Source organism: Schistocerca americana, chromosome 2 (assembly GCF_021461395.2).
Source record: "Schistocerca americana isolate TAMUIC-IGC-003095 chromosome 2, iqSchAmer2.1, whole genome shotgun sequence".
NCBI classification, from domain to species: domain Eukaryota; kingdom Metazoa; phylum Arthropoda; class Insecta; order Orthoptera; family Acrididae; genus Schistocerca; species Schistocerca americana.
The window spans coordinates 386,711,766-386,739,727 of record NC_060120.1 but is presented as its reverse complement, the minus strand read 5'-3'; the positions used below and the strand labels follow the sequence as shown (position 1 = coordinate 386,739,727).

General features: G+C 41.7%; 1 protein-coding gene across 2 annotated transcripts in view; it reads right to left on the bottom strand.

The window, feature by feature from the left end:
- LOC124595552 (exocyst complex component 7) overlaps positions 1–27,962 on the bottom strand; it is a 123,857-nt gene that overhangs the window by 89,932 nt on the left and 5,963 nt on the right. Inside the window, exons 4-6 of one of the 2 annotated variants that reach the window (XM_047134332.1) lie at positions 27,786–27,903; positions 11,856–12,091; positions 1,456–1,517 (exon numbers count right to left, since the gene is read on the bottom strand). In XM_047134332.1, coding sequence (XP_046990288.1) covers positions 1,456–1,517; positions 11,856–12,091; positions 27,786–27,903 — 416 coding nt within the window. The remainder of the gene's footprint in view (positions 1–1,455; positions 1,518–11,855; positions 12,092–27,785; positions 27,904–27,962) is intronic. The other variant, XM_047134333.1, reaches the window with a different exon arrangement.

Here is a 27,962-nt window from a genome sequence, read left to right as displayed (position 1 = left end):
GTTTTTGAAGGCAAATGGGCTCCAAAGAAGGTGAAGACAGATCGGTCAGTAATGTGATGGCCACAGTTTTTTGGGATGCATGCAGAATAGTCTAAGTGATCACTTCAAAATGGGACCAACAATAACTGGAGAGTATTGTGTGTTGCACTGGGTGAATGAAGAAATCAAGGAAAAACATGCTTGTTTGAAACAGAAAAGATTTCCTTCCATGATGACAATGCAGGGATGCACACCTGTGCAGTTTCGATGGCCAAAACTATGGCATTACAGTTCAAATTACTGGACCATAAACCAGATTTGGCCTCCAGTGATTTTTTTTTTTTTTTACTTTCAAACTTAAAAAAGTGGCTCAGCAGATAATAGTTCACCTAGAATGAGGAGGTAATCACCCAATACATATGGCTGTTTTGCAGACCTTCTGAAATCCTACAATTTGGATGGTTTAAGAAATTTGGAGCAATGCTTGTAAAAGTGTATAGAGTTAAAAGAGGATTATGTTGAGCAATATTTTTAAAAATCCTGAAATAATTTTTTTTATCTATCCCTTTCTCTTTCTGAGGACTTATTGAATGACCTCGTAATATCAATTTTTTACTTCTTGACAAAAATGCCATAATGCCATCCCAGTGGTGGTGGTGGGGGGGGGGGGGGGGGGGGAAGAATCTGCACTTAACAAAATGTAACTTTGTGCCTTGTGGTGGTAGTGCCCTTTCACTGCATCATGACCATTGAGTCAAAACTGCCACGAAAATATCTGGTAGTTACAATAGTTATAGCTATGAGGCGAAAAAACTGAAAAAGTTCAATTATGTATACAGCAATTGGCATATTTCAATTCATCATTGAGATACTGGAAAACTGTAAATTGTTTACAAAAACAGATTGTTTACACAACATTTGCATGACCCACAATTGGCTACTGCTCTAATTTTTAGAACCCATATCAGGTAAAGTTAACTGAGAACATCAAGCTTGTGGGAAAAAGACAACACAAAGGGTCATTCACTTGTTGGCACCAAGATCATTTATCAGAAATCTTAGAAAGACTTAAACCAGCATACACCTGAATAACAACACAATAGATCTTATGAGAAACTACCTAAAAATTTCATATTACCAGGCTTTCGGGGAAGAAACTGTAAATTTTCAGCCTTCTGTATGGCAAATATTGGAAGAGGTAAAGGTAAACTACCTGTCATATAGCTAAGTAGTTGATAAACACATAAACAAGACTGAAAATATTGCTGACTTTGTAACAAGATCCTCCTCAAAAGCTAACTAACGAAATCACATGTGCACCAACTTCACTGTCCTGGTACTATAATCTGACTGGTTTTCCTGTAGTTAGTATTTGAAATCAAACCACCAGCAAAACTAAATAAAATTGTGGCAGCTAAGAACAACATGTAACACATGGCACATATTTTGGTAACAGTAGCACAGCAGAGTACTTACACTTGCAGTCTCTTTGATCCTCTTCGATTTGGTGTATCATGACGTGACTGAAATTTAGGTCTCTGTAACAGTAGTAACTGAGTATAAGTTTTCTGCATATATTAAGTAGTCATGTAATGAAAGAAGTTGTCCAACAATAAAAATTTTATGTTTCAAAAATCATGTCAACATAATAACAACCATTAACTGCCAACAAACATGCTTCATGCACAGCTTTTCTCCTTGTTACAGGTTTAACAGCCACTTATCGATCACTTAAAGCAGCATGAACTGGGATTCAAGAAGCAAATGACAATGTGTAACTTGTAAGTTAAAAATTACAATATACTATTATACTTAGGTAATATTATGCAGTATGTAAATCCAGTATGGGAAAATCAAGTTCGAACTACAAGACTTATGCCCTGGATAATACAAAAACCAACAGTTGCCTACATCAATACAGCCTAGAAGCAGGGTGGGTTATCATGTTATGTCTGAAGGTAATGCAGTATAGTATACAAAAATGCTGAAATTAATGACAAACCAACAACATGCCAATTTTGAATACAGGCATTTTAATTTTTACAGTCACCCAGTCATCCAGTGTAGCTAACAAATCCACAGGACAGTTTAAGAGAAAAATCTTATGCAATGGGAAAAACCTTTCACCAATCATACCAATTATATGTAATTTTTTTGGTCTGGTGGACTTTGGCACCAATGTTAACTCTGCGTAAGCATAATGTAATGATGTTTCTTGGATACAACAAAAGTTGTGAAAAAGGAAAATATGCAGCTAATTTTGAGCTTAATAGTTACTTATATTTGTCATTTCTAATGTTTAACACTTCCCTTTCTTTTACTTCACAAACAAATTTTCCTGGGAAAACCCTGTCTGGTATATTTATGGTATTTTCTTTCCATTTGACTCTTTTTTCAGTTTACCTGTGTATTGTGAAAAATTAAGTGGAATTCACTGATTCAAACAATTAAGGGGTCACTTGAGATATCACATGTTATGGAAAATTGAGCTTTCCATTTACTTTAAATTACTTAGAAAGATCACTTCCAGATAAATAGTAAATTACAGGAATATAAAAAATAGGTGGCTTGTAATTCTTGACAATGAATACAATGATGTGAGGAAATTTTTGTGCAGAAACAAGTCAAGTTATCCATTATTACATTGTAACCATGAACATCCCATATTGATATTCAACTTTGTGGCAAAAATTTAGAGGTATGGGCCGGAGATGACTCTATTCCCAAGGCGGGTAACACACTTAAAGTCATCAGCAGTAGACCCAAAGGACAACCTAAGCAATGTTGGGCTGATACAATTCATAAAAACCTTAAATGTGTGAACATCCACCCAGATGCAGCCCGTGAGAGAAGAGCTTAAATGCGTGAACATCTGCCGAGATGTAGTCCATGATAGAGCAAAATGAAGACAATGGACCCATGTAGTGGACCCCACAAGCATGCAGGACAAACACTGAAGGAAAAGGAGAAGAGTGAGGAGTATCTAAGTAAAACTTTACCAATACTAAATAACAGCATTTCCATGCCTGAAACAGTCGAGGGACTTGCCAGCTAGCTGTACGAGGTGCATTCAAGTTCTAAGGCCTCCGATTTTTTTTTTCTCCGGACTGGAAAGTGATAGAAACATGCGCATTGTTTTAAAATGAGGCCGCGTTCATTGTCAATACGTCCCAGAGATGGCCGCACCATACAGCAGATGGAATTTTACCGCCAGCGGCGAGAATGAGAACTGTTTTAAATACTTAAAATGGCGACGTTTTCCTTACTTGAACAGCGTGGAATCATTCGTTTTCTGAATTTGCGTGGTGTGAAACCAATTGAAATTCATCGACAGTTGAAGGAGACATGTGGTGATGGAGGTGTCCATGTTCTGGGACAGCGAGGGCGTAATCCTTACCCATTGCGTTCCAAAGGGCACTACGGTAAAAGGTGCATCCTACGAAAATGTTTTGAAGAACAAATTCCTTCCTGCACTGCAACAAAAACGTCCAGGAAGGGCTGCACGTGTGCTGTTTCACCAAGACAATGCACCCACACATCGAGCTAACGTTACGCAACAGTTTCTTCGTGATAACAACTTTGAAGTGATTCCTCATGCTCCCTACTCACCTGACCTGGCTCCTAGTGACTTTTGGCTTTTTCCAACAATGAAAGACACTCTCCATGGCTGCACATTCACCAGCCGTGCTGCTATCGCCTCAGCAATTTTCCCGTGGTCACAACAGACTCCTAAAGAAGCCTTTGCTGCTGCCATGGAATCATGGCGTCAGTGTTGTGAAAAATGTGTACGTCTGGAGGGCTATTACGTCAAGAAGTAACGCCAGTTTCATCGATTTCGGGTGAGTAGTTAATTAGAAAAAAAATCGGAGGCCTTAGAACTTGAATGCACCTCGTAATACCCTTTTCAATCTAATTCCACAGACACTCAATACAATTCAGCTGGGGGTTCTAGTTGACCTTACCATCCACACAGTAGTCTCATTATTACAAGTATGACTCAGGAAAGTCATACTGACACATAAATAACAGAAATTGTATTCTCATCATATAGTTGAGGATCTGAGCAGTCAACAGGCACATAAACAATAATGAAAGCTTACATGCATGTCTGAAAGAACAGACACTGATCCACAATGGTAAGAAATACTTCAAAATTAATTTGCTGACTGCAAATTCCTTGACATCACCTGTATATATTTACTGCCCAGTATTCAGATATCAAAATTTGTGCTGGACTGGCACTTACACCTGGATTTCCCACTTATTGCAAGTGGCTCCTTAACCACTTTGGCTATCGGTGCATGATTTTAGTGGACTATGATATAAGGATGTAGGTAGTGTGACTTCTGGAAAGCTGGGTTGTTCTGAGGAGGTAGTATACTGAGCTGAAAAGGGCCAGGTGAAGTGGACGGGAGAGAAAGTGCTGAGGTTGTGAAGGAATGAGGATAGCATGTCTTAGCCCTAGGTTTCTATCATGAAGATGTCACCAGACCAGGGGTTTAGGATCGTGGATGGCTAGGAAGGTTTCCTCTAGGTGGCACATAAATATGTTGTCATAAAAGAAAGCCATGCGGGTGCCTGTGCCTCTGTCACAAATTTATTCGTAAATCGTCTCCTACAAGGAGAAGTAGTTACAATACGGATATAGTAGATCAGTTGTGTAAGGGCTGTGGCAATGGGTTTGATGTCGGTTGGGGACACAGAGGTAGGGTTTGAGCACACCATGGCTACGCTCTTGCTAACCAACACTCCAATCTGTTGCCTGATGCCTAACTTCCTGCAACAAGGACACAAACTGCTTCTTTCAGCACTTCTGAACCATCCCCAAATGATTACCACCAGGATGCCTGTTTATCACTGTTATGCCACCTCCCTATACACCAACAAGCCACAAGCCTGTGACTTCGCCACTGTGAAACATACCTGTCTGTGTTCACATTCGCCTCCTGCAACTCAGCAGTAACATTTGTTTAGCTATAGTGGACAAAGAAATCCCATGAAAGATCAGTTTTCTCTATAAGTGATTTATTGAAGACATAGGCATTTCCTGCTCCCCTTAGTTGTGCCTATCACTAGAAATATTTTAGGATTGGATGTGATTACCATGTCCGAGTTTTCATTTCATAAAAATGTTACATTAACCTCTAATGCTAAAGAATTGTTAGCCATAGATGACCTCTACCACAAATTCTCAGAACTGTTCCCATCTGATAGATTGAAAAAATTGTCATTTGTCCAGATTATGCAGTCTGCAATTTATTAAATGAAACATGGTAATTTTGATGAAGTGTCTGTTTTCATCATCTCAAAAACATGACTTGTTATTTAACTTTCAAAAGGCCATGAGTGGCATGCCCAGGAACTAAAGGAGATCAATTCAATGATTCAGGGGGACACTACGTGGGCAATTTCAACCCTGATGGAGTGCCCAAGTGCATTTGGAATCTGTTGAGCACAGATTGAATCCTAACTATAATGGAGTTGAGAACTCTCACCCATTTCTTAGAAGACACATCTTCAGCATACTGTAATCAAAACTATTTTCACACCAATTAGCCAATATGTGAAAGCAGATGCTCTATCTTGGCTGCCCATGGGGTTGTATTCTGCTTTTAGGCTTCCAAGAGGCAGTGCATTTCCCATTAGCTGAGGAGGTGACTCAAGCTTCAGATGAAAAACATACCGATTTTATCCAATGCAAAGTTTTTGTATTCTTATTTATTCTGCCTCCACCATGAGAAAACATAGATGCTCTGTCAAACCAAAACTGGGCACAAAGCAATGTTACCACTCTTTTGATTATGGCTACTTGCATTTATGGGCTAACAGCAAGTTGTGCACCTTAGCTTTAATTTCTGTAGCTTTCTTGAGAGTGTTGTAAATCTATTGTAATTAATAACTATTTAGAGAAAGCACTTCATGTCATCTTTTCTTGTACTGTCACCACACACTTAGTACCGTGTTGAAAGTGTGTGTAAGTCAACGTAATTATTAGACATTTTCTGAATGGAGATTAAATATTAAAACAAATTTACAGCATTGTTCAAAAAAGATACATTTATACGCAGAACAATATTCACCTAGAACCGGTCAGCCATTGTATTACTACATCATAATTGTCATGCTCTACAGGTATGTACATAGTGGCAATGCCATAATTATACCTGCAAACTGGAGTATTTGCTCTATTTTCAACACAAATTGAGTCCTCTTGTACCTGACAACAGACCCTAGTGACAAGTTTTCAGCTAAATGGGCAGCAACACAGACCAGAGAGAAAAGCCTCCAAACCAACGGAGACAGTGAGTTCAGAAACAACTTCATAGGGCTCAGTGGTGAATTTAAAGTTAGTATACAGAGCCTACGTCTGATCTCTAGTATCTACATCTCTATTCCATGCTCATTAAGATCGTGGCTGAGTAGCACATGTGAGTCCCTAATGCAAAAAGTTGTTAAAGGGACAGAGACAAGGACTGAATTGCTGTCTCAAATTCTGCGAAGGGCAGTAGCACTGGGCAGTTATTTACTTACTATGTCCCATGTCACAGCACTCCTGACACAGTTCAGGGATGTGTGTGTTGGCTTGCACTTAGGGACATCAGGTGAGGATCTGTCTGGCCCAGTTCCCATGTGATAGTTGCTGGACCTACTCTACTTCTGCCAAGGCTAAATTTTGTATTATCACCTTTGTATTATCACCAGAACCCGCTCTGACTCATGTTCCAGCAGCCACTGCTCCAACATAGAGCTCCTATGACTTTGTCATCCCCTCTCACCAGGCAGCATTCCCACTGCTACCCAACAATTTTCACAGGCACACACCCATTGTCACCGTAACAAGATCACTACATACAAGAGTGCCTCTACACCATCATCTCCGGGGGCTACACACGAGGATACTGTGCTTCACAAAATCCAACCACTTCCTCAATTATTTAAACTCACACTGGTCCTGCAGAATTGCTAACTAAACATCAAGACTGAGTTTGTCAATAAAAAGGGGTCAGTGACGACACTCTTGGTCCCTTTAGGACCTGGCACATGTTTGGACATTACAATCTGGATATGCACCTGATTACTGTCTACTATCTTGCTAGTTACTTTCATATAGACTCATTGATGCTTTCTTGCCTGTGAGAGTGCATACAAGCGGGGTTATAATGGACAAATACTTGCTACTGTTTGAGTTTTCTCGTGACAATAACTTTTTATTTATATGGGTTTTTGTCTTGTATTAATAAAACAATGTTCAGCTTACAAAATAATCAAACTTAAAATTGCTGCACAATTTTTTTTCTCAAAGATCTACTACAAATGGGCATATACAGAAACATACTTCAGTTACATGCTTAGTAATCCTGTTTTATAAGAAAAAGAAATTTAGCAGTATGCAAAACATGGGAAAGGTGACCGCTCCTCATGTATAGCCAATCAATGTGTGACACATAGTAACACACAACAGAGAACAGCATTCACACATGCTTTTCAATACATACATACTTCTACACAGACACCCAAAGGCACACTCCCACAGCCATGTGTTGAGCTCCACCCAGGAATTTCCATTATTGTAATAGGAAAACAAAATTTGCTTCATACATTAAGCAAATGGATGAGAATTGATAGTATTTCATAAGCATTCAGGTGTTGGACAGTGATGTTTCCTTTTTTCAGCTGTAGTTACTTGATTGTAAGAGTTTACTTGCATCAGATAGTTTGTGAAGCCTGTCAGGCTTTCAGTAGAGTGTAGAAGAATGTCATTTTACGTCACATGCTATCTTTAAGTATATCTTCTGCAAGTGGATGATACTATTTTTTATAAATTTAACAATTAGATCACAGACTTCTAATTACTAACTCAGAAACAGGAAATTTGAATAGCTGTAGGTAACACTGATCAATGATCCTTTAATAAAACTGAAATAAAAAATGTAATTTGCAACTAGTTGCAGAGGCAACAAAGTGTGATTTCTAAAGGTAATAACATGTGATGTGTTTCCAAATGTTTTGTGTGGTTAAAATTTAAGCATGTTAACCCGGAGGTATAGATGATACACTTTCTTGTTGACCATAAACCCTATCCATTGTGTATGTCAAAAACATTATGATTGCCTGACAGATGATACAGCCTCACCTGGGCAATCCAAGTGGCACAGACGCACTCTGTTACGAGACAGTCATCTGACATAATGAGAGAAGAGAAGATAAGGTAGACATTAAACAATTTAATGTAACAGATTTCAAAGCAAGAGCATTTTACTAGTCATCCAAATCATGCATTCACATGAAACTCTGAGTGCGAAAAGCACTGTACATTTGTGAGCTTAATATGGATGCATCAGATTTCACTGAGCAAAGGATAAAGCTAAGGGGGTGTATGTTTCACAGAATGCTAGTACGGTTGCCAGACAACAAAAGTACGTCAAAGGTCAGGAGTCAAACTGGTGTTTGAATGGTGATTTAACACCAAATACACCTCAAAGCCTGGCTAATTTCCAAGCTGCAAGCACACTTAATACCATCATCTGACATTGAAGACAGGTCAGTCATCAAAATACTGTGTGTAGAGCTGAACTTTCAATCTCATTGGACATCTGAAAATTAGACATCTACTTAAGTTGTAACTTTTCTGCAATGCAGACTCCAAGAGTTGGTTGAAACTGAATGTTAACAGTTGTGAAATGTTTAAGTATGAGAGGTATGTCTATAAGAAAATTAGCCAAGATTTCACCAGATGTTTCTTCCACATTGTGTTAATGAAACATATTTTGATCTCCAAAGCACTTGATCGTGGATGTGACTAGAAACATCTGGGTGAAGATAGCAGTCTAATGTGAAACAAAGACAGTACTATGTTATTTATATCAACTACCAGATGCTACAGCTGATTACTTCAGGAGCAATATATGCATTATTATATTACAGGGGTTGGACAAAAATGTGGAAATACCACAACAAATGCATGTTTGAACATAAATACAAATGCTAGCCAGGCCTGCAGGTTGTGCTGTTGTATTTGACCATGAATGGCGCCTTCCAATATTCTCAGTACATTGCAAGTGGCAGTCGTGGTCAGAACAGAGTCCTGCATAATTGTGAGTACATTGTGTCAGAGCCAGGTGAATTAGAATTTGGGTGATAGTTGATGTTCATATGGTGAGAGTTTCCATAACCAAAGGAGATTGAGTGTTAGGTTTTTCAAGAGGCACTATATCAAAGGTCTATACCACATACAAGGAACATGGAGAAATATCATCCATTCAGAACAATGTCGTATTTGCAGACCCTGTCAGCACCAAACCAACATGAAGGAAGCTCCAGAAGCAGCGAACTGCAGGGCAAGCTGGAATTCCAAAACCACACACCAGTGATGGAAAGGCCCATAATGGGAAAATGTGTTTCCTGGAGTATGAAGCAATAGAAGAATGTCATTTGTTCAGATGTGACTTGTTTCACAGTTTCCAGCTTCTTGCCGAGTTTGCATCCATGTGAAACATGACAACAGTTTAGTGATGATTTGGTCAGCCATATCATGGTACGCTATGGACCCCATGGTTACTCTGCAAGGTCACATTACAGCCAAGGATTATGTGCCCATTCTGGTTGATCAAGCCCATTCTGTGATACAATGTTTCTTCCCCAATTGTGATGCTGTGTTCCAAGATGACAGGATCTCTGTTCACACAGCTTGCATTTTCCAGGAAGGTTTTGTGAGCACAAGGATGAATTGCCACATCTCCCCTGGCCACTACAGTCACCAAATCTCAATATTACTGAACCTTTGTCATTTACTTTGGAGAGAAGGATGCAAGATCGCTATACACCTCCATCATCATTACCTGAATTTGTTACTATTTTAATAGTATAAGATTCCCTTGAAAACTAGACCAGTGTATTTATCCACTCTGAGATGACTGGAAGCTGCTTTGAATGCCAAAGGTTTCCCTATGCCATATTAGGCATGGTAACGTGTTGTGTTTTTGGTGTTTCTTCTTTTTTTGTCCACCGCCTGTATCTAGAAAAAGGATAACCTAACAACAAATTGCCTTTAGCCAAGAGGACTGTACATTTTCTACAGGGGACAGGAATTCGTAAGGAGAGAAGGACCAAAATTTAATCTGTGTCAACATTAAAATAATTAGACTGCTTGACCTCCAGCACAAATTACATGAAGCAGCTGAGGTGCACTCAAATACTTCATCCAATGGGTCATGGAAAATTGTGTGACATGTAACATGACGACAAATATGGCAAAAATACCAGCAAATTTCATGAAGATCATAGGACGTTCAGTTCAAAAGATAACATAGAGCAACAGCCAAAAGTATTGATGGCAATTCATGCATCTGCTTGCAAAGCCATGCAGGTATCCCTCAGTAAGCTGCATAGACATACTTCAGTAAAATCTCTTAAATAGAATACCAGAGTGTTTGGGTTCTTGCGTCAGAGACTACTTGTACCATTTGCCAGAACTCGGAAAGGTAGACGTAACATAAGTCTTATATCAGACGCTCATCTATGCTGTAACATCTCAGTATGTCTTCATTGACTACACAAATACAGAAATGGAGGACACAAAGGAAAATTGTGTGTCAATGATATGTAAAATGAATTGCTGAAAAGTAACAAGATCGAATAGTAAACCTGATGCAATTCCCACTGTTTTAGAGATGGCAATAGGATACTATTTGCTGCAGATATCTTGTATACGGATCAGACCTGTAAGACTAAAAAAAATAGCATTAATTGTTTTCATCCAGGAGTATCAGTAAAATCAAGTACGCAAAATATAAATTATTAGCACCTTCTCTACTGTAAAATCCTGTAATATTTGAAAATTAAACACTTTCAATTAAAAGTAAACAATGTTTTAACAAAATAATTCCTCCAAAACACAGGTCTTGCTTTCCTGCAGAAAATATTGCAGTCATTAATCCAGATGCGTATCGAAACACCAGGTGCTGTGCGAATTCAGTAGCCCATAATGATGCCATTATTTACAAAGAGGTATTGACATTGAGAAACTGATTTAAAAGAGAAAATCTCTAATGAAATTTAAAATGTTTCAGCTTACATGTTGGTGCTGTGAAAGGTTGTTTACTCAAAAATGACAGATAGGTAAGGTACTTGAGAAGGAAAAAGCTTAACAGATTTGTTATACAACTCTGAACTACTTCGTCAGTCAAATACTTACGGGTAACTCCACGAACTGGTATAAAATCATCACCTCAAACTAGCTGCAAGGAGAGGAAAACAGTCTTGGATCATGAATGAAGTTCTTCATCAGTGTCAGAAAGTTACAGAGCTAATACACAATCTCTTCTTGAAAGCTGTTAAGCTGACATCCTTAATGGTGTATAGGAGGATAACATAATTAGAAAAATCTCTGTAATGCAAAACTGTTCTTTCAAGAGAGATGGTTGGTACAAGCGGATAGCATCTTCATGATTCATAATGTAAAATATTTCTACTGCCTCTCTTCCACACTGCTTGTAAAGCTTAGAGACAAGACGACTTCGAGAAAATACACACACACACACACACACACACACACACACACACACACACACAAAAGTGCCCACCCACCCCATGCCACATTTTTGCCCCCCACATGCTCCATGCAGGAGCAAGTAGGAAAACATAAATGCCTGACATGTCTTTTCCACACACTGAGTACTCATGTGAGTGTAATACACATGCTGAAGCACTGTTGTACTCTACATAGTAAATTTGATTCCTCAATATTTACATAAATAATTACCTCAGACTTACTTCAGCCTAAGTATTTTGCAAAGAATTACTGTACAATATAGTTTACCAAGCTGGAATGCAGGATCTGAAGCAGTACAGCAGCAAGCTTAGAATATACAACTTACTACCATTGGTGAGTTAGCAGCTGCAACTCCTTGGATGCTGCCACCACTTGCAGATTTCTGGTGTTCCTTGAGCTGCTGCAGCGACTTGAGCAGTACCGTAGCACGAACTCTAGCATACACATTCATGTATTCATCACGATTATGTAGGATAAGCCAATCAGCCATGCGTACTAATTCAGCAGCCACATCCTCAGGCAGCTGGACTGGAGCTGAAGGGACTTCCTCTACTGGCGTATCTGTGGGCAGAATTTGTATGAACAAGAATTACATACGCCCTAATACAATCTTTCTTTTCCATTGATGATAATGTGTAGAGAACAACTATATACTGGTAACAACAATACAAACTGGATGTAAATATCTTCCAATCCATTTCTAGGTGAAAAATATTGTGGCTGGGGGGGGGGGGGGGGGCAAAAAAAAAAAAAAAAAAAAAAAAAAAAAAAAAAAAAAAAAAAAAAAAAAAAAAAAAAAAAACCACACACACACACACACACACACACACACACAAAAGTGTGGGGAATTTCCTTATACTATGAAATCAATATAGACAGACAGAAAAAAATCTCTAACACCAAGATGGTGTTGTCAAACAATGGAAAATCCAGGACGAAATAATGACAGTACTATGAAAAGGATAAATTGCTACTCACCATACACTGGGGATGTTGCATTGCAAACAGACACAACAAAAATTAGACAACATACACACACATTCATGCAAAAGCAAATAATACACACATGACCACTGCCTTTGACTACTGCCACTAGTGATGTCACTGTAAGGATGCAAATCAGGTTGGCTTTAAACACATGCTGTAATGGTTGTGAACATTAATTACATTTGATACTGAACATGGTGAGTTGATGTTAGTCAAGAATACCTTTAAGACAACCATGACAGCATTGTTAACAGCTCACTGACTATGAACGAGGTCGTGTAGTAAGGCTAAGAGAAGTTGGATGTTCCTTTCACGATACTGCAGAAAGACTTGGCAGGAATGTAGCCACTGTACATGACTTTATGGCAGCAGTGGTCACAGGAAGGTATGGTAACAGGAAGACCAGGCTCTGAACAGCCATGTGGCACTGCCAAGAGGGAAGACCATCGTATTTGGTGTATGGCTGTGGCGCATTTGTGCAGCAATTCGAAAGGCAGTTGGCACCACAGTGACACAGCAAACTGTTACAAATTCAAGGACAGCGCTGAGCCGGGTGCTCTGAAGTGTGCATTCCACTGACCCCAAACCACCACAGTTTGCGACTTCAGTGGTGTCAAGCGAGAGCTCATTGGAGGGTGGAGCAGAGGTCTGTTGTGTTTTCTGATGAAAGCCACTTCTGCACAAGAACCATTTGAGGCTAGGTGTTGGTCAGAAAAATGCAAGTTGAGGGGCTGCAACCAACCAATCTACGAGCTAGGCACACTGGACCTACAACTAGAGTTATGGTTTTAAGTGTGATTTTGTATGACATTAGGAGCACTCGCACGGTTATCCCACATACCCTGACTGCAAATTTGCATGTCAGTCTGGTGATTCAACCTATTTTGCTGCCGTTCATTGACAGCATTCAAGGGGATGTTTTTCAACATGATAACATTTGTCCACATATTGCTGTTGTAATCCAACACGCTGTACAGACTGTCGTCATGTTGGCTGGGCCTACTCTATCACCAGATACATCTTAACATCCAGTATTAACCATCCCTTTATTAAGTGACAAGTACAACAGGCAATTAACTCCATCACACAAATTGACATCCAGCACCTGTATGACATAATACAAGCATGTTTGCATACTTGCATGTGACATTTAGGCATTTACACCGGTTACTGGTTTCCACACAGTTGCGCTCTTCCAAAGCAGAAATCACATGCTGTACAAGGAGGTCTGATAACGTGCAGATGTCACAGTACACCTGACAGGCCCTCTGGGTGTATTCTCTTCGAAGAAGAAAGGTTCTAGTGAATCCACACCACAGCCACACATGGCGAGTCTAATGCCTCTTCATGCAGAACACATGGTTTAACAGTACCCCAAATTTGGCAGCTCTATATATTCACTGCACCCTGAAGTGTAAAATGTGCCTCACGACTCCACAGAGTATTGCCTGGCCACAAGCCATTAACTTCGAGCCCTGCCAGAAACCGAAGAGCAAATTCAGAATGTTTCTGCGAATCATGAGATTTCAGCACCATCCGGGGATCTTGTACAGGTACCAGTGCAAAACAGACCACAAAACTTTCTGTACTGTTGGCCATGAGCTGGACAATTCTCACAACACTGCGCGAGCACTACCACTAGCATTAGCACTACCCACAGCACACATTGCATGGTCAGTTGCAGCAGCAGCAAACCTCATGAGTAACTTCCACTGGCATAGGACACCTCTTCCAGGTGCCACATTGAGCTCACTCGTGTTTTCAAATTTCATTATCATCATCTTTAAACATTTAATGACATCGAGCCTCTCCTCTGGCCTTTCAGTTGGCAATATTCTCTCAATCTAGCACTGTAATTGCTGCCATTCACATAAAACAATTTCACTAAAAGCACGCAGTCTCTCTTCTAGATATCCACGCTGTTCACTCACATTATGGCTTGTCAACTGACATCATGGATGTCATACCGTCATACAAACAGTGTACATCGCCAGATTTGCACCTGGTGGCCAAAACTGGAACTATTTTTTCCCAGTGTAAATCAGTTCTGCACCAATGCATTGGCATATCTACTAAGTTTTGTTACCATACAATAATTAACAGCCCACACTGGACATCCATGAGTAGCTGTACTTTAATTACGATTACCCAGTACATTTAAAAGTACACTAAGCTGTCGGACAAAGACCTAATTCAGATTTAGGAAAAAACACATTCATACATGCACAACTCACACCCACATGATTGCTGTTATTTCTGAACACAGAGGCTCAACCACATTGATCATCAATCTCGGTTTGGGTGGGTACTGGGGGTACAGAGGTGGTGTGGTGTGGGAATGCAGTATAACAGGGTAGGGGTGGATGTATGTGAGTGCTTACGGGTACTCAACGGCGAGGTTGTCAACACCCTTACACACATTAAAAGCAACGAATGTGCATAAAATTACTAAAATGTGATCATACAAGCTAAGACAACAGAAAAGAATAAAAGATGCTATACAAGAGACTAAAACAAGTAAAGCGAAAAAGTAGTTAGAAAGAAGGCACAGGACAATGTCAGTGGCAGGCCACTTATGTAAAAAAATTGGTGATCCAGTCATCCTATTAACAGATTAAAATTATCTCCCTAAAATCTTGGAAGAAACATTGGACAATTTATAAAACTTTAAAACACTAACCACTTTAATTTGAATGTTACCTAAAATAGAGGGCATGGCCCGCTGCTCAGAAAATATGGTGGTGAACAATGATCTGCATGCCCCAAGTGACACACGCTGGAGGGTCCTCTTGCTGTATGTCATAGGACTGTGGCCTATGTGAAGACAAGTGAGGAGAACCTCGTCCTGTCTACATGGCTGGAAAGAAGCACATAATGGATGTGCCGTGGGCTTTAATAGAGGGAGGTTATTGTCTGTCACTTATAGCCACTCTTGCTCCCACCAACACAAGACTCTGGAGCTCAAGAATGAGGTTATAGCTTGCAAGGGGATGGCACACTGAAATACAGGGTGATCAAAAAGTCAGTATAAATTTGAAAACTTAATAAACCATGGAATAATGTATAATGTAAAAATTTACACAATGCTTGGAATGACATGGGATTTTATTAGAACAAAAAAAATTAATTAATTAATTTAAAAAAAAACAAAAAAAACAAAGTTTACAAAATGTCCAACAGATGGTGCGTGAAAGATCTCTTGCGCATGTCGTTTGGTGATGATCGTGTGCTCAGCTGCCACTTTTGTCATGCTTGGTCTCCCAGGTCCCCAGACCTCAGTCCGTGCGATTATTGGCTTTGGGGTTACCTGAAGTTGCAAGTGTATCGTGATTGACTGACATCTCTAGGGATGCTGAAAGACAACATCCGACGCCAATGCCTCACCATAACTCCAGACATGCTTTACAGTGCTGTTCACAACATTATTCCTCGACTACAGCTATTGTTGAGGAATGATTGTGGACATATTGAGCACTGCCTGTAAAGATCATCATCTTTGCTTTGTCTTACTTTGTTATGCTAATTATTGCTATTCTGATCAGATGAAGGGCCATCTGTCGGACATTTTTTGAACTTTTGTATTTTTTTGGTTCTAGTAAAACCCCATGTCATTCCAAACATGTGTGTCAATTTGTACCTCTCTATCTACATTATTCCATGATTTATTCAGTTTTCAAATTTATACTGACTTTTTGATCACCCGGTACCTAAAGATTATGACACACCACCTTGGTTGCTAGAACAACCTTTCCATTCCCCAAAATTCCCATGAGCCCTGGCACCCAGCATAAAGACACCTCCTTCCCCAGTAGTTGTAGCTGGAGGAGGGCATCCTCAATGGTCTGGACTACCGTACTTTATCTGCTGCGTACAAATGTTTCAGAGAGTGATGGGCACTCAGAGAATTGGAACAGACATGAAATTTAGCACTGGAAGAATGTCTTATCTGCTCCACTGCCCTCATGATCGCATATAATTCTGCATCAAAGACAGCATACAGTCAGACCTTAAGGACACAATACGGAAAAACAACAGATCAACCAACAGAGACCCCCCTGTTTTGACCCCACATGTAAAAACAGCTACAGGATCATGGTGCTCAAATAAAACACCAGAAAATATCATATTAAAAGTGGAAGCAAGTGTGGAATCTCTCCCGTACTGCACCAAATCTAAAATTACTCTGGGCCTCTCCAGTCTCCCAGGAGGAGAAATGAAAAGTGGAAGCAAGTGTGGAATCTCTCCTGTACTGCACCAAATCTAAAATTACTCTGGGCCTCTCCAGTCTCCCAGGAGGAGAAATGGTTGCATCAGTTGCTGTACAAGATCTGTGAGTGTCTCAGACTCTATTGCATCTTGCAGTGGTAAATACAGTCAGCAAATAGTGGTACTCTTATACACATGAATTTCAACTGCAACTGCTTGTAGGTCAGTAGCCAGGAGAGAGCAGAGGAGTGGTGTGCATAAGTGACAAACACTGTGACCACTACCTTGGTTCTTTTCCCTTGATATGTCATCTTTGCGGTACAGCATATAGCCCTGTAGTACAAGGACGTCCGTATCTTTAAAATGCGTTCCTTGTAAACACAAGCACAAGGGGTGTGCCTTTGCTAGGAGTTTCAGTTCCTCCACATGACTCCTGAACCCATTCAAGTTCTGCTCTAGAATGGGAGCCATTCCATTGGTGTAGTTTCAATTTACCCTACCTTTGCTCCAGGGAGGTAAAGCACTTGTAGAGCAAGGAGGAGTAGAGAGGCTGCCAGGATACGAGGCATCTAATTCCATGATGTCGTCCTCATTGGTCAAACGCACCAGGATGAAATCTGATGGTGCCTGGGACAGCTTTTGACCTTGAACGTTGGGACCTTTCCTGGCACCCTATCCCTATGAGGATGGGAGTGAAATGGGGTATTGAGAGGCACTCTGCTTTTTGTGTGCCTTCTGGATGCTGACTGTGGAATAGTTGTTGGTCTTTCCTGTTGCAGCTGCCTTGATTGCTTTGTCCTTACTCTTTTTCCTTGGCATGTACACTTGCAAGTAAAGGTGCTTATGGTGGATACAGACACATTGGATGTCGTCTATGTCAAAGCATCCACCTTGAGAACAGATTTTTGCACCATGGAGGAATACGAGGTGGCAAGGACAGAGGGCTTCTTCACCTTATATTCTTTTTTGGCTTCAGCATAGAGGAATTCACATGGTCACTTTTATTTCCTGTACTTTGCATTTCTCAGAAAAAACAGAGCAGCCTCAGCTCCAGACTGGGTGGCTCCCAGAGCTGTTGATGCAGATCACTGGATACATGCAGTCGGTCCCAGCATCATGGACTGTTTTTCCACAGTTCCCACGAGTCACTTCACCTCCACAACTCACGGTTGTATGGCCAAAACACTAGAACTTATAGTGCTGTATAGGGTTTGGTATGTTATGCCTAACTGTAAGTTGAAGGAACCCTGTTATAACATGTTCAGGCAGTGCTGGAGAATCGAATGTGACAATGAAAGTGGCAGTCTTTTCAGTTTCTCCATTATTCCTTTGTGTTTGTTGCTCTACATGGAATATCTCCTGGGATGCCCATTTTTGTTTCAGCTCTGCTATGTCCATATCCATGATATCACGGCATGTTACCGTACCCTTACTTGAGTTCAGAGACTTGCGCATCCCAACAATTCTGTCATTCATGCAGTTTGTGTGGTGGCAGATGCTGTAGTGCTGCCTGTGGGAGTGTGCAGGGACATGGCAGAGACAGGATGGTAGGATGGTAGGCTGCTGTGTGCTGCGTTGAGAGGTGGTGGTGGCGGCAGGCGGGGAGGGGGGGGGGGGGGGGGGCGGCACGGGACAGCACAGGGAGATGAGAAGTAGATGTTGTTGTTGTGGTCTTCAGTCCTGAGACTGGTTTGATGCAGCTCTCCATGCTACTCTATCCTGTGCAAGCTTCTTCATCTCCCAGTACCTACTGCAACCTACATCCTTCTGAATCTGCTTAGTGTATTAATCTCTTGGTCTCCCTCTACGATTTTTACCCTCCACGCTGCCCTCCAATGCTAAATTTGTCATCCCTTGATGCCTCAAAACATGTCCTACCAACCGATCCCTTCTTCTAGTCAAGTTGTGCCACAAACTTCTCTTCTCCCCAATCCTATTCAATACCTCCTCATTAGTTACGTGATCTAACCACCTTATCTTCAGCATTCTTCTGTAGCACCACATTTCGAAAGCTTCTATTCTCTTCTTGTCCAAGCTAGTTATCGTCCATGTTTCACTTCCATACATGGCTACACTCCATACAAATACTTTCAGAAACGACTTCCTGACACTTAAATCTATACTCAACGTTAACAAATTTCTCTTCTTCAGAAACGATTTCCTTGCCATTGCCAGTCTACATTTTATATCCTCTCTACTTCGACCATCATCAGTTATTTTACTCCCTAAATAGCAAAACTCCTTTACTACTTTAAGTGTCTCATTTCCTAATCTAATTCCCTCAGCATCACCCGATTTAATTTGACTACATTCCATTATCCTCGTTTTGCTTTTGTTGATGTTCATCTTATATCCTCCCTTCAAGACACCATCCATTCCGTTCAACTGCTCTTCCAAGTCCTTTGCTGTCTCTGACAGAATTACAATGTCATCGGTGAACCTCAAAGTTTTTACTTCTTCTCCATGAATTTTAATATCTACTCCGAATTTTTCTTTTGTTTCCTTTACTCCTTGCTCAATATACAGATTGAATAACATCGGGGAGAGGCTACAACCCTCTCTCACTCCTTTCCCAACCACTGCTTCCCTTTCATGCCCCTCGACTCGTATAACTGCCATCTGATTTCTGTACAAATTGTAAATAGCCTTTCGCTCCCTGTATTTTATACCTGCCACCTTCAGAATTTGAAAGAGAGTATTCCAGTTAACATTGTCAAAAGCTTTCTATAAGTCTACAAATGCTAGAAACGTAGGTTTGCCTTTTCTTAATCTTTCTTCTAAGACAAGTCGTAAGGTTAGTATTGCCTCACGTGTTCCAACATTTCTACGGAATCCAAACTGATCTTCCCCGAGGTCCGCTTCTACCAGTTTTTCCATTCGTCCGTAAAGAATTCTCGTTAGTATTTTGCAGCTGTGACTTATTAAACTGATAGTTCGGTAATTTTCACATCTGTCAACACCTGCTTTCTTTGGGATTGGAATTATTACATTCTTCTTGAAGTCTGAGGGTATTTCGCCTGTCTCATACATCTCGCTCACCAGATGGTAAGAGTTTTGTCATGGCTGGCTCCCCCAAGGCCATCAGTAGTTCTAATGGAATGTTGTCTACTCCCGGGGCCTTGTTTCGACTCAGGTCTTTCAGTGCTCTGTCAAACTCTTCACGCAGTATCTTATCTCCCATTTCATCTTCATCTACATCCTCTTCCATTTCCATAATATTGTCCTCAAGTACATCGCCCTTGTATAAACCCTCTATATACTCCTTCCACCTTTCTGCCTTCCCTTCTTTGCTTAGAACTGGGTTGCCATCTGAGCTCTTGATATTCATACAAGTGGTTCTCTTCTCTCCAAAGGTCTCTTTAATTTTCCTGTAGGCAGTATCTATCTTACCCCTAGTGAGACAAGCCTCTACATCCTTACATTTGTCGTCTAGCCATTTTGCACTTCCTGTCGATCTCATTTTTGAGACGTTTGTATTCCTTTTTGCCTGCTTCATTTACTGCATTTTTATATTTTCTCCTTTCATCAATTAAATTCAATATTTCTTCTGTTACCCAAGGATTTCTATTAGCCCTCGTCTTTTTACCTACTTGATCGTCTGCTGCCTTCACTACTTCATCCCTCAGAGCTACCCATTCTTCTTCTACTGTATTTCTTTCGCCCATTCCTGTCAATTGTTCCCTTATGCTCTCCCTGAAACTCTGTACAACCTCTGGTTCTTTCAGTTTATCCAGGTCCCATCTCCTTAAATTCCCACCTTTTTGCAGTTTCTTCAGTTTCAATCTGCAGTTCATAACCAATAGATTGTGGTCAGAATCCACATCTGCCCCTGGAAATGTCTTACAATTTAAAACCTGGTTCCTAAATCTCTGTCTTACCATTATGTAATCTATCTGATACCTCTTAGTATCTCCAGGATTCTTCCAGGTATACAACCTTCTTTTATGATTCTTGAACCAAGTGTTAGCTATGATTAAGTCATGCTCTGTGCAAAATTCTACAAGGCGGCTTCCTCTTTCATTTCTTCCCCCCAATCCATATTCACCTACTACGTTTCCTTCTCTCCCTTTCCCTACTGACGAATTCCAGTCACCCATGACTATTAAATTTTCGTCTCCCTTCACTACCTTAATAATTTCTTTTATCTCGTCATACATTTCATCTATTTCTTCATCATCTGCGGAGCTAGTTGGCATATAAACTTGTACTACTGTAGTAGGCATGGGCTTTGTGTCTATCTTGGCCACAATAATGCGTTCACTATGCTGTTCATAGTAGCTAACGCGCACTCCTATTTTCTTATTCATTATTAAACCTACTCCTGCATTACCCCTATTTGATTTTGTATTTATAACCCTGTAATCACCTGACCAAAAGTCTTGTTCCTCCTGCCACCGAACTTCACTAATTCCCACTATATCTAACTTTAACCTATCCATTTCCCTTTTTAAATTTTCTAACCTACCTGCCCGATTAAGGGATCTGACATTCCACGCTCCGATCCGTAGAACGCCAGTTTTCTTTCTCCTGATAACGACGTCCTCTTGAGTAGTCCCCACCCGGAGATCCGAATGGGGGACTATTTTACCTCCGGAATATTTTACCCAAGAGGACGCCATTATCATTTAATCATACAGTAAAGCTGCATTTCCTCGGGAAAAATTACGGCTGTAGTTTCCCCTTGCTTTCAGCCGTTCGCAGTAACAGCACAGCAAGGCCGTTTTGGTTAATGTTACAAGGCCAGATCAGTCAATCATCCAGACTGTTGCCCCTGCAACTACTGAAAAGGCTGCTGCCCCTCTTCAGGAACCACATGTTTGTCTGGCCTCTCAACAGATACCCCTCCGTTGTGGTTGCACCTACGGTACGGCCATCTGTATCGCTGAGGCACGCAAGCCTCCCCACCAACGGCAAGGTCCATGGTTCAAGGGGGGGGGGGAGAAGTAGATGACCTGAGCATATACAAAGCATGTGTAAGATAGAAGTGGGAGTAGGGAAGGGGGTAGAGGTAGCTGGAGGACAAATCAGTAAAGCTGTTGGTGAAAATAATACAGATTTCCCGGGCAGTAAAGTAGTCGTTGAAGTCATATTATGCACTGTATGCTCAGCGGCTGGATAGTCCAGTTGTTTCATGGTCCCAGTTTCTCAATGGTCATTCATGTTTGTCAGTGGTCATGCACACATAGAATGGTGCACAGTGGTTGTATCTACGGTGGCACACCATATGGCTGCTTTCACAGATGGCCCTTACTTTGATGGGAAATGCCCTTGTCAGAACTGCAGTATGTGGTAGTGGGAGAATGTATGAGACAGGTCTGGCATCTATGTCTTTTACAGGTATACAAGCCTTGTGTACGGTATTGGACAAGGATACTGAGTAGATTTGGTGGACAGTGGAATAGCACTGTGGGAAGGGTGGAGATGAGAGTGGAGAGGATATTATTCATTCAGAGCATGACAAGAGGTCACCATAGCTAACTATAACCTCACCCACAATTATTTCTCCTTTGAAGACAGCACCTACAAACAAAATGTGTGGTACAGCCACTAGCACCCACACAGTACCATTCTAATGCCACTATTTATGGGCCATCTAAAGGAATCCTCCATAACCACCCAGAATTCCAGACCCCTCATCTGGTTCAGATTCACTGAAGACTTCATGATCTGGACCGACAGTGAGGACGCCCTATCCACATTCTTCCATAGCCTTGACATCATCTTCCCCATTTGCTGATTCTCCTAGCCCCAACAAGCCACATTCCTTGATGTCTACCTCCATCTCACTGATGGCTGTATCAGTCTACACCAAACCTATCAACCACCAACAATACCTCCATTTTGACACCTGCTACCCTTCCATATTAAAAAGTCCCTTCCTTGCAGCCAAGTCAGACATGGTGGTCACATCAGCAGTGATGCAGCAGTGACGAATGTTCCCTGACCAAAACACAGAGGATCTCACTGTGGCCTTCACAGACAAACTACCCACCGCACAGATCTCCCGTGTCTTGTCTCTCAAATCACTTACCGTCCCCCAGATAGAATCCATGCTGAATACTGTGGTCGGCAGATGCGCAGGTGGCACGGTGCACATGGAGAGAGTGGCAGTGGTGGGGGCTGCGGGCAGGCACTGTAGGAAAAATGCCAAGTGCTGGAAGGGATGTGCCTTTTTAAACTGAAGCCTACATTCACATTTTTTGTAGATATTAAGTAGGTTCCCTCCATGCCCACACTTGCATGGTGACCATTCAAAAAGATCTGTCACATCTGCTATGATTAGTATCTAAAAAGAATTTTGCTGAAAGTTCAGCGGTTTATTTCCACCTGGCTTGTTAACCATTTTTCACTTTCAGAGAAGTGTCAAAAGTGGCGAATTTTGAGTAAAACCTACCCATTTCTCTTGGTGCCATGTTAAAATTTACTTCTTTTGCAAAAACACAGCACAATTTACACAAGTCTCACTTCACTAGCATGTTGTGCAGAAGCAATTGTGAGAGAATTTTGGAACTGGTTTATTAAGTAAGGAACTGGGGAAAAGTAAGGTCAGTATCTTATCAAAAAGCACATCCTCGACACAAAATAAGTGTGTAATGTCTTCACTTATGTTGTTCCAAAACCCATATGATTTCCCACTTCACCAACTATCGATGGCCCTTAAAAATTGAATTCTTTCATGGAAAAAGTTTTTAGTTAGTGGAATAATACAGTAGATAGTAAAGGTTTGCATAATAACCATACAGCAAAATACTCTCCTCTTTGTGTGATATAATTTGCCAAAAGATGATTTTAATATCTCACACCGTTTATGAAATATGAGGATTGGTGTGGATATTTTACTCTGGCTTTATCGCTGGCATGGCACAATCACAAATGAGTGTCCTATGTCAGATCAATTTTCTTCAAACTGGTGACAGATGGAGATCTCTACCAAGTCTAAAGAAAAATTCAGCATGTTAGCTAAATTTCATATGTAGCAACATATTATGTAATATCCATCAAATGGATAGTGACCTCTACTGTAAAATCATTTGAGAATGATTGCAGGGCTTGCGACTTGATTCTGTCATCGCCAACTGTCACTGACCTTCCCGTCTGAACAAACAAATGAACTCACCCAGTGCTTTGGATAAAAATTGGTCACTGCCCATCAGGCACCATATCTGCACAGATACTACCCACTGACTGTCCAAAAGAGTACATACCCACTGACTGGCCAAAAGAGCTCCCTCCCTCATGACTTAGTACCACACAGGACTAGAGCAACTGTTCTGATTAGATTAGATTCAGATTTCGTTCCACAGATCCAAAAAAATGAGATGATTTTCATGGGTGTGTAACAAGTCAGAAAGTATAGCATAAAAAACATAAACATTTGAATATAGTACCTACTATCCTGACTATTTATCAGGATATTGTCAAAATAGTTCAATACAATAAACTGGAACAGCTAATATTTACAGAATTAATATGCTGTCAGAATGAAACATTGCTATGCACTATTAATAAATTTATCATACACAAAATACCTAATCTTGACATGACCAAGTGCTATCAAAACTGAAATCTAACAGACATTTTTACTTAAGCTGGGGCCTAACAGTCTCTGTTAAGATATTCATCTATACAGTAGGTGCCCATCATGGCTCAAATCCCTGGAAAAGACCTTGCAAGATCCCCCCCCCCATGATACTAAGCCTCCACAGATGTTTCTCGGCCTAACCACGAGTCTGTAGAAAGTGGTATAGGCAATGTACAGTATAACTGGTCATTTCTTCTCGCTCAAAATTTCAAAAGTCAACTTAGCTCTTTCCGGATCAACTTAGTGCACAGACACTTTGAAGTCCTCCCTACCTGTTCTGTTCTCTTGCTGGCATAGTCCCTTGAATCAGTTCTTGTAGCATATTGGTTTCATTTAGAGTTGAAAACAGCCTGCCTATGTGGGTATAAAAGGAGATTCAGGTATCGGATACATTTTATATAAATTCCATGGTGCCATTACAGTGCATTTATTAACAAAAATTGAAAGATAATTCACGACACAATTTGATACATGAAACTTCAAAAATACAGAAAATTGAGAGTATTGATGTCACAGAGAACAGATCTGTATTGCATCCCAATGCATTCTATGTGGGCATGACCACTAATAAGCATGAATGCCCACTGCCAAACTGTGACAAAGATACAGCTGGACCATCCACTTGATGAGCATGCAAAGCAAAATTGTGTGCGTTACATTAATGACTGTATCTTCTGGCCGTCTAGATTCTTCCCACCAACACCAGCTTTTCTGAACTGCCAAGGTGACAATTCTTCCTGTAGCATATCCTTCCTTCCTGTAACCCTTGCAGACCCCTGTGCCCTCAACTTTTGGCAGTCCCTCTCCTCCACTCTTTGCCCTTCTCTGCCACTGCTCCAGCCTTACACTTACGTCTATCCTCCCCGCTCACCTGCCCAGTCCAGTCCAGTCCTTTCTCTTTTTCTGTGTCCCCCCTCCACCCCCCTCTCCCCTTCCTCAGCACAGCATCCTGATGCAGTATCCAGTAGCCCTCCATCCTGTTCATGCCACATCCCTGCACATTCTCACACATCATCACAACAGCATCTTCCCCACCCCTACTCCATTACTATTTCCCACCTTTGCTTCACACACCTTCTACATCTCACTATCCTCCACAGCTGAGATCACTGCTCACTGCAGTCAAGCCTGTGCTTGGAGACAGCAGGGGCTGTGTGTGTGTGTGTGTGTGTGTGTGTGTGTGTGTGTGTGTGTGTGAGAGAGAGAGAGAGAGAGAGAGAGAGAGAGAGAGAGAGAGTGTGTGTGTGTGTGTGTGTGTGTGTGTGTGTGTGAGTGAGTGAGTGAGTGAGTGAGTGAGAGAGAGAGTGTGTTTTGCTTGTATAAATGTGTGTTTTTTCTATATCTGAAGCCTGTCCATAGCTCAACCTCACCTCCATGTGGTGAACATAACTTATTAGATTTCCAAGTCAGTGGCCTACTCTCTTTCTGTGCTCTGCAGATAACAGCATGGAAGCACCATAGTGTTTGAGAAAATGGTTGTCACTGAAGTGCATATTAGACAGTGGACTACAATAACATGAGATTTAACATCATTTCACATTCATGAAAGGTTGAACATTTCCTTTGGATATGCTAAAATGACTAGCACAGCCATACTAGCCATACGTTTGGTGTGTCACTGCATGGAAGCTGCAATGCTAATGACTTTGGCTGGCCACCCGGGGGTGGGTGGCAGGTTCACGTAGAGGAGATGGGTTGCAGAAGGGGGAGGGGGGTGGCAGATGAGAAGCAGATGAGGGGGCAGGCAGGTGAAAGGCAGACAAGTGTTTCAATGAGAATCAGTTGCATAAATGCTGTGGCTAATTGGAACTGATGTCAAATTATGTCATAATAATAAATAACTAAATAGCAAGTGTAATAAATGAGTTTGCACTACTAACTCCATTCTTCATAGTATAATGTAACTAATGACAATGATTTATTTGTTGTTTTGAGACAGGTAATGTACACTCCTGGAAATGGAAAAAAGAACACATTGACACCGGTGTGTCAGACCCACCATACTTACTCCGGACACTGCGAGAGGGCTGTACAAGCAATGATCACACGCACGACACAGCGGACACACCAGGAACCGCGGTGTTGGCCGTCGAATGGCACTAGCTGCGCAGCATTTGTGCACTGCGGCCGTCAGTGTCAGCCAGTTTGCCGTGGCATACGGAGCTCCATCGCAGTCTTTAACACTGGTAGCATGCCGCGACAGCGTGGACGTGAACCGTATGTGCAGTTGACGGACTTTGAGCGAGGGCGTATAGTGGGCATGCGGGAGGCCGGGTGGACGTACTGCCGAATTGCTCAACACGTGGGGCGTGAGGTCTCCACAGTACATCGATGTTGTCGCCAGTGGTCGGCGGAAGGTGCACGTGCCCGTCGACCTGGGACCGGACCGCAGCGACGCACGGATGCACGCCAAGACCGTAGGATCCTACGCAGTGCCGTAGGGGACCGCACCGCCACTTCCCAGCAAATTAGGGACACTGTTGCTCCTGGGGTATCGGCGAGGACCATTCGCAACCGTCTCCATGAAGCTGGGCTACGGTCCCGCACACCGTTAGGCCGTCTTCCGCTCACGCCCCAACATCGTGCAGCCCGCCTCCAGTGGTGTCGCGACAGGCGTGAATGGAGAGACGAATGGAGACGTGTCGTCTTCAGCGATGAGAGTCGCTTCTGCCTTGGTGCCAATGATGGTCGTATGCGTGTTTGGCGCCGTGCAGGTGAGCGCCACAATCAGGACTGCATACGACCGAGGCACACAGGGCCAACACCCGGCATCATGGTGTGGGGAGCGATCTCCTACACTGGCCGTACACCACTGGTGATCGTCGAGGGGACACTGAATAGTGCACGGTACATCCAAACCGTCATCGAGCCCATCGTTCTACCATTCCTAGACCGGCAAGGGAACTTGCTGTTCCAACAGGACAATGCACGTCCGCATGTATCCCGTGCCACCCAACGTGCTCTAGAAGGTGTAAGTCAACTACCCTGGCCAGCAAGATCTCCGGATCTGTCCCCCATTGAGCATGTTTGGGACTGGATGAAGCGTCGTCTCACGCGGTCTGCACGTCCAGCACGAACGCTGGTCCAACTGAGGCGCCAGGTGGAAATGGCATGGCAAGCCGTTCCACAGGACTACATCCAGCATCTCTACGATCGTCTCCATGGGAGAATAGCAGCCTGCATTGCTGCGAAAGGTGGATATACACTGTACTAGTGCCGACATTGTGCATGCTCTGTTGCCTGTGTCTATGTGCCTGTGGTTCTGTCAGTGTGATCATGTGATGTATCTGACCCCAGGAATGTGTCAATAAAGTTTCCCCTTCCTGGGACAATGAATTTTCGGTGTTCTTATTTCAATTTCCAGGAGTGTATAACACTCTGGCAGTGAACTAGTTTCAAAACCTTTAATAACTATTATGCATGTATTAAACACGACACTGCTCGCAGCATCAGCCAAACAGTAATGCAGAATTGACTTACCTTCATCTGCCCCAATCAAATCCAAGAGAACAATTGGAGGTACTGGCTTGCTGTGTCGCATGAGCAGATCTTTAAATTCTCTATTCAGGGCATCACCTCCAGCATTAAATAGTGTTGTCTGTGTAAAAAGATCAGCAGGTTAAATAATCTCAATTGCTCAATTGGGTATTTTTTTAA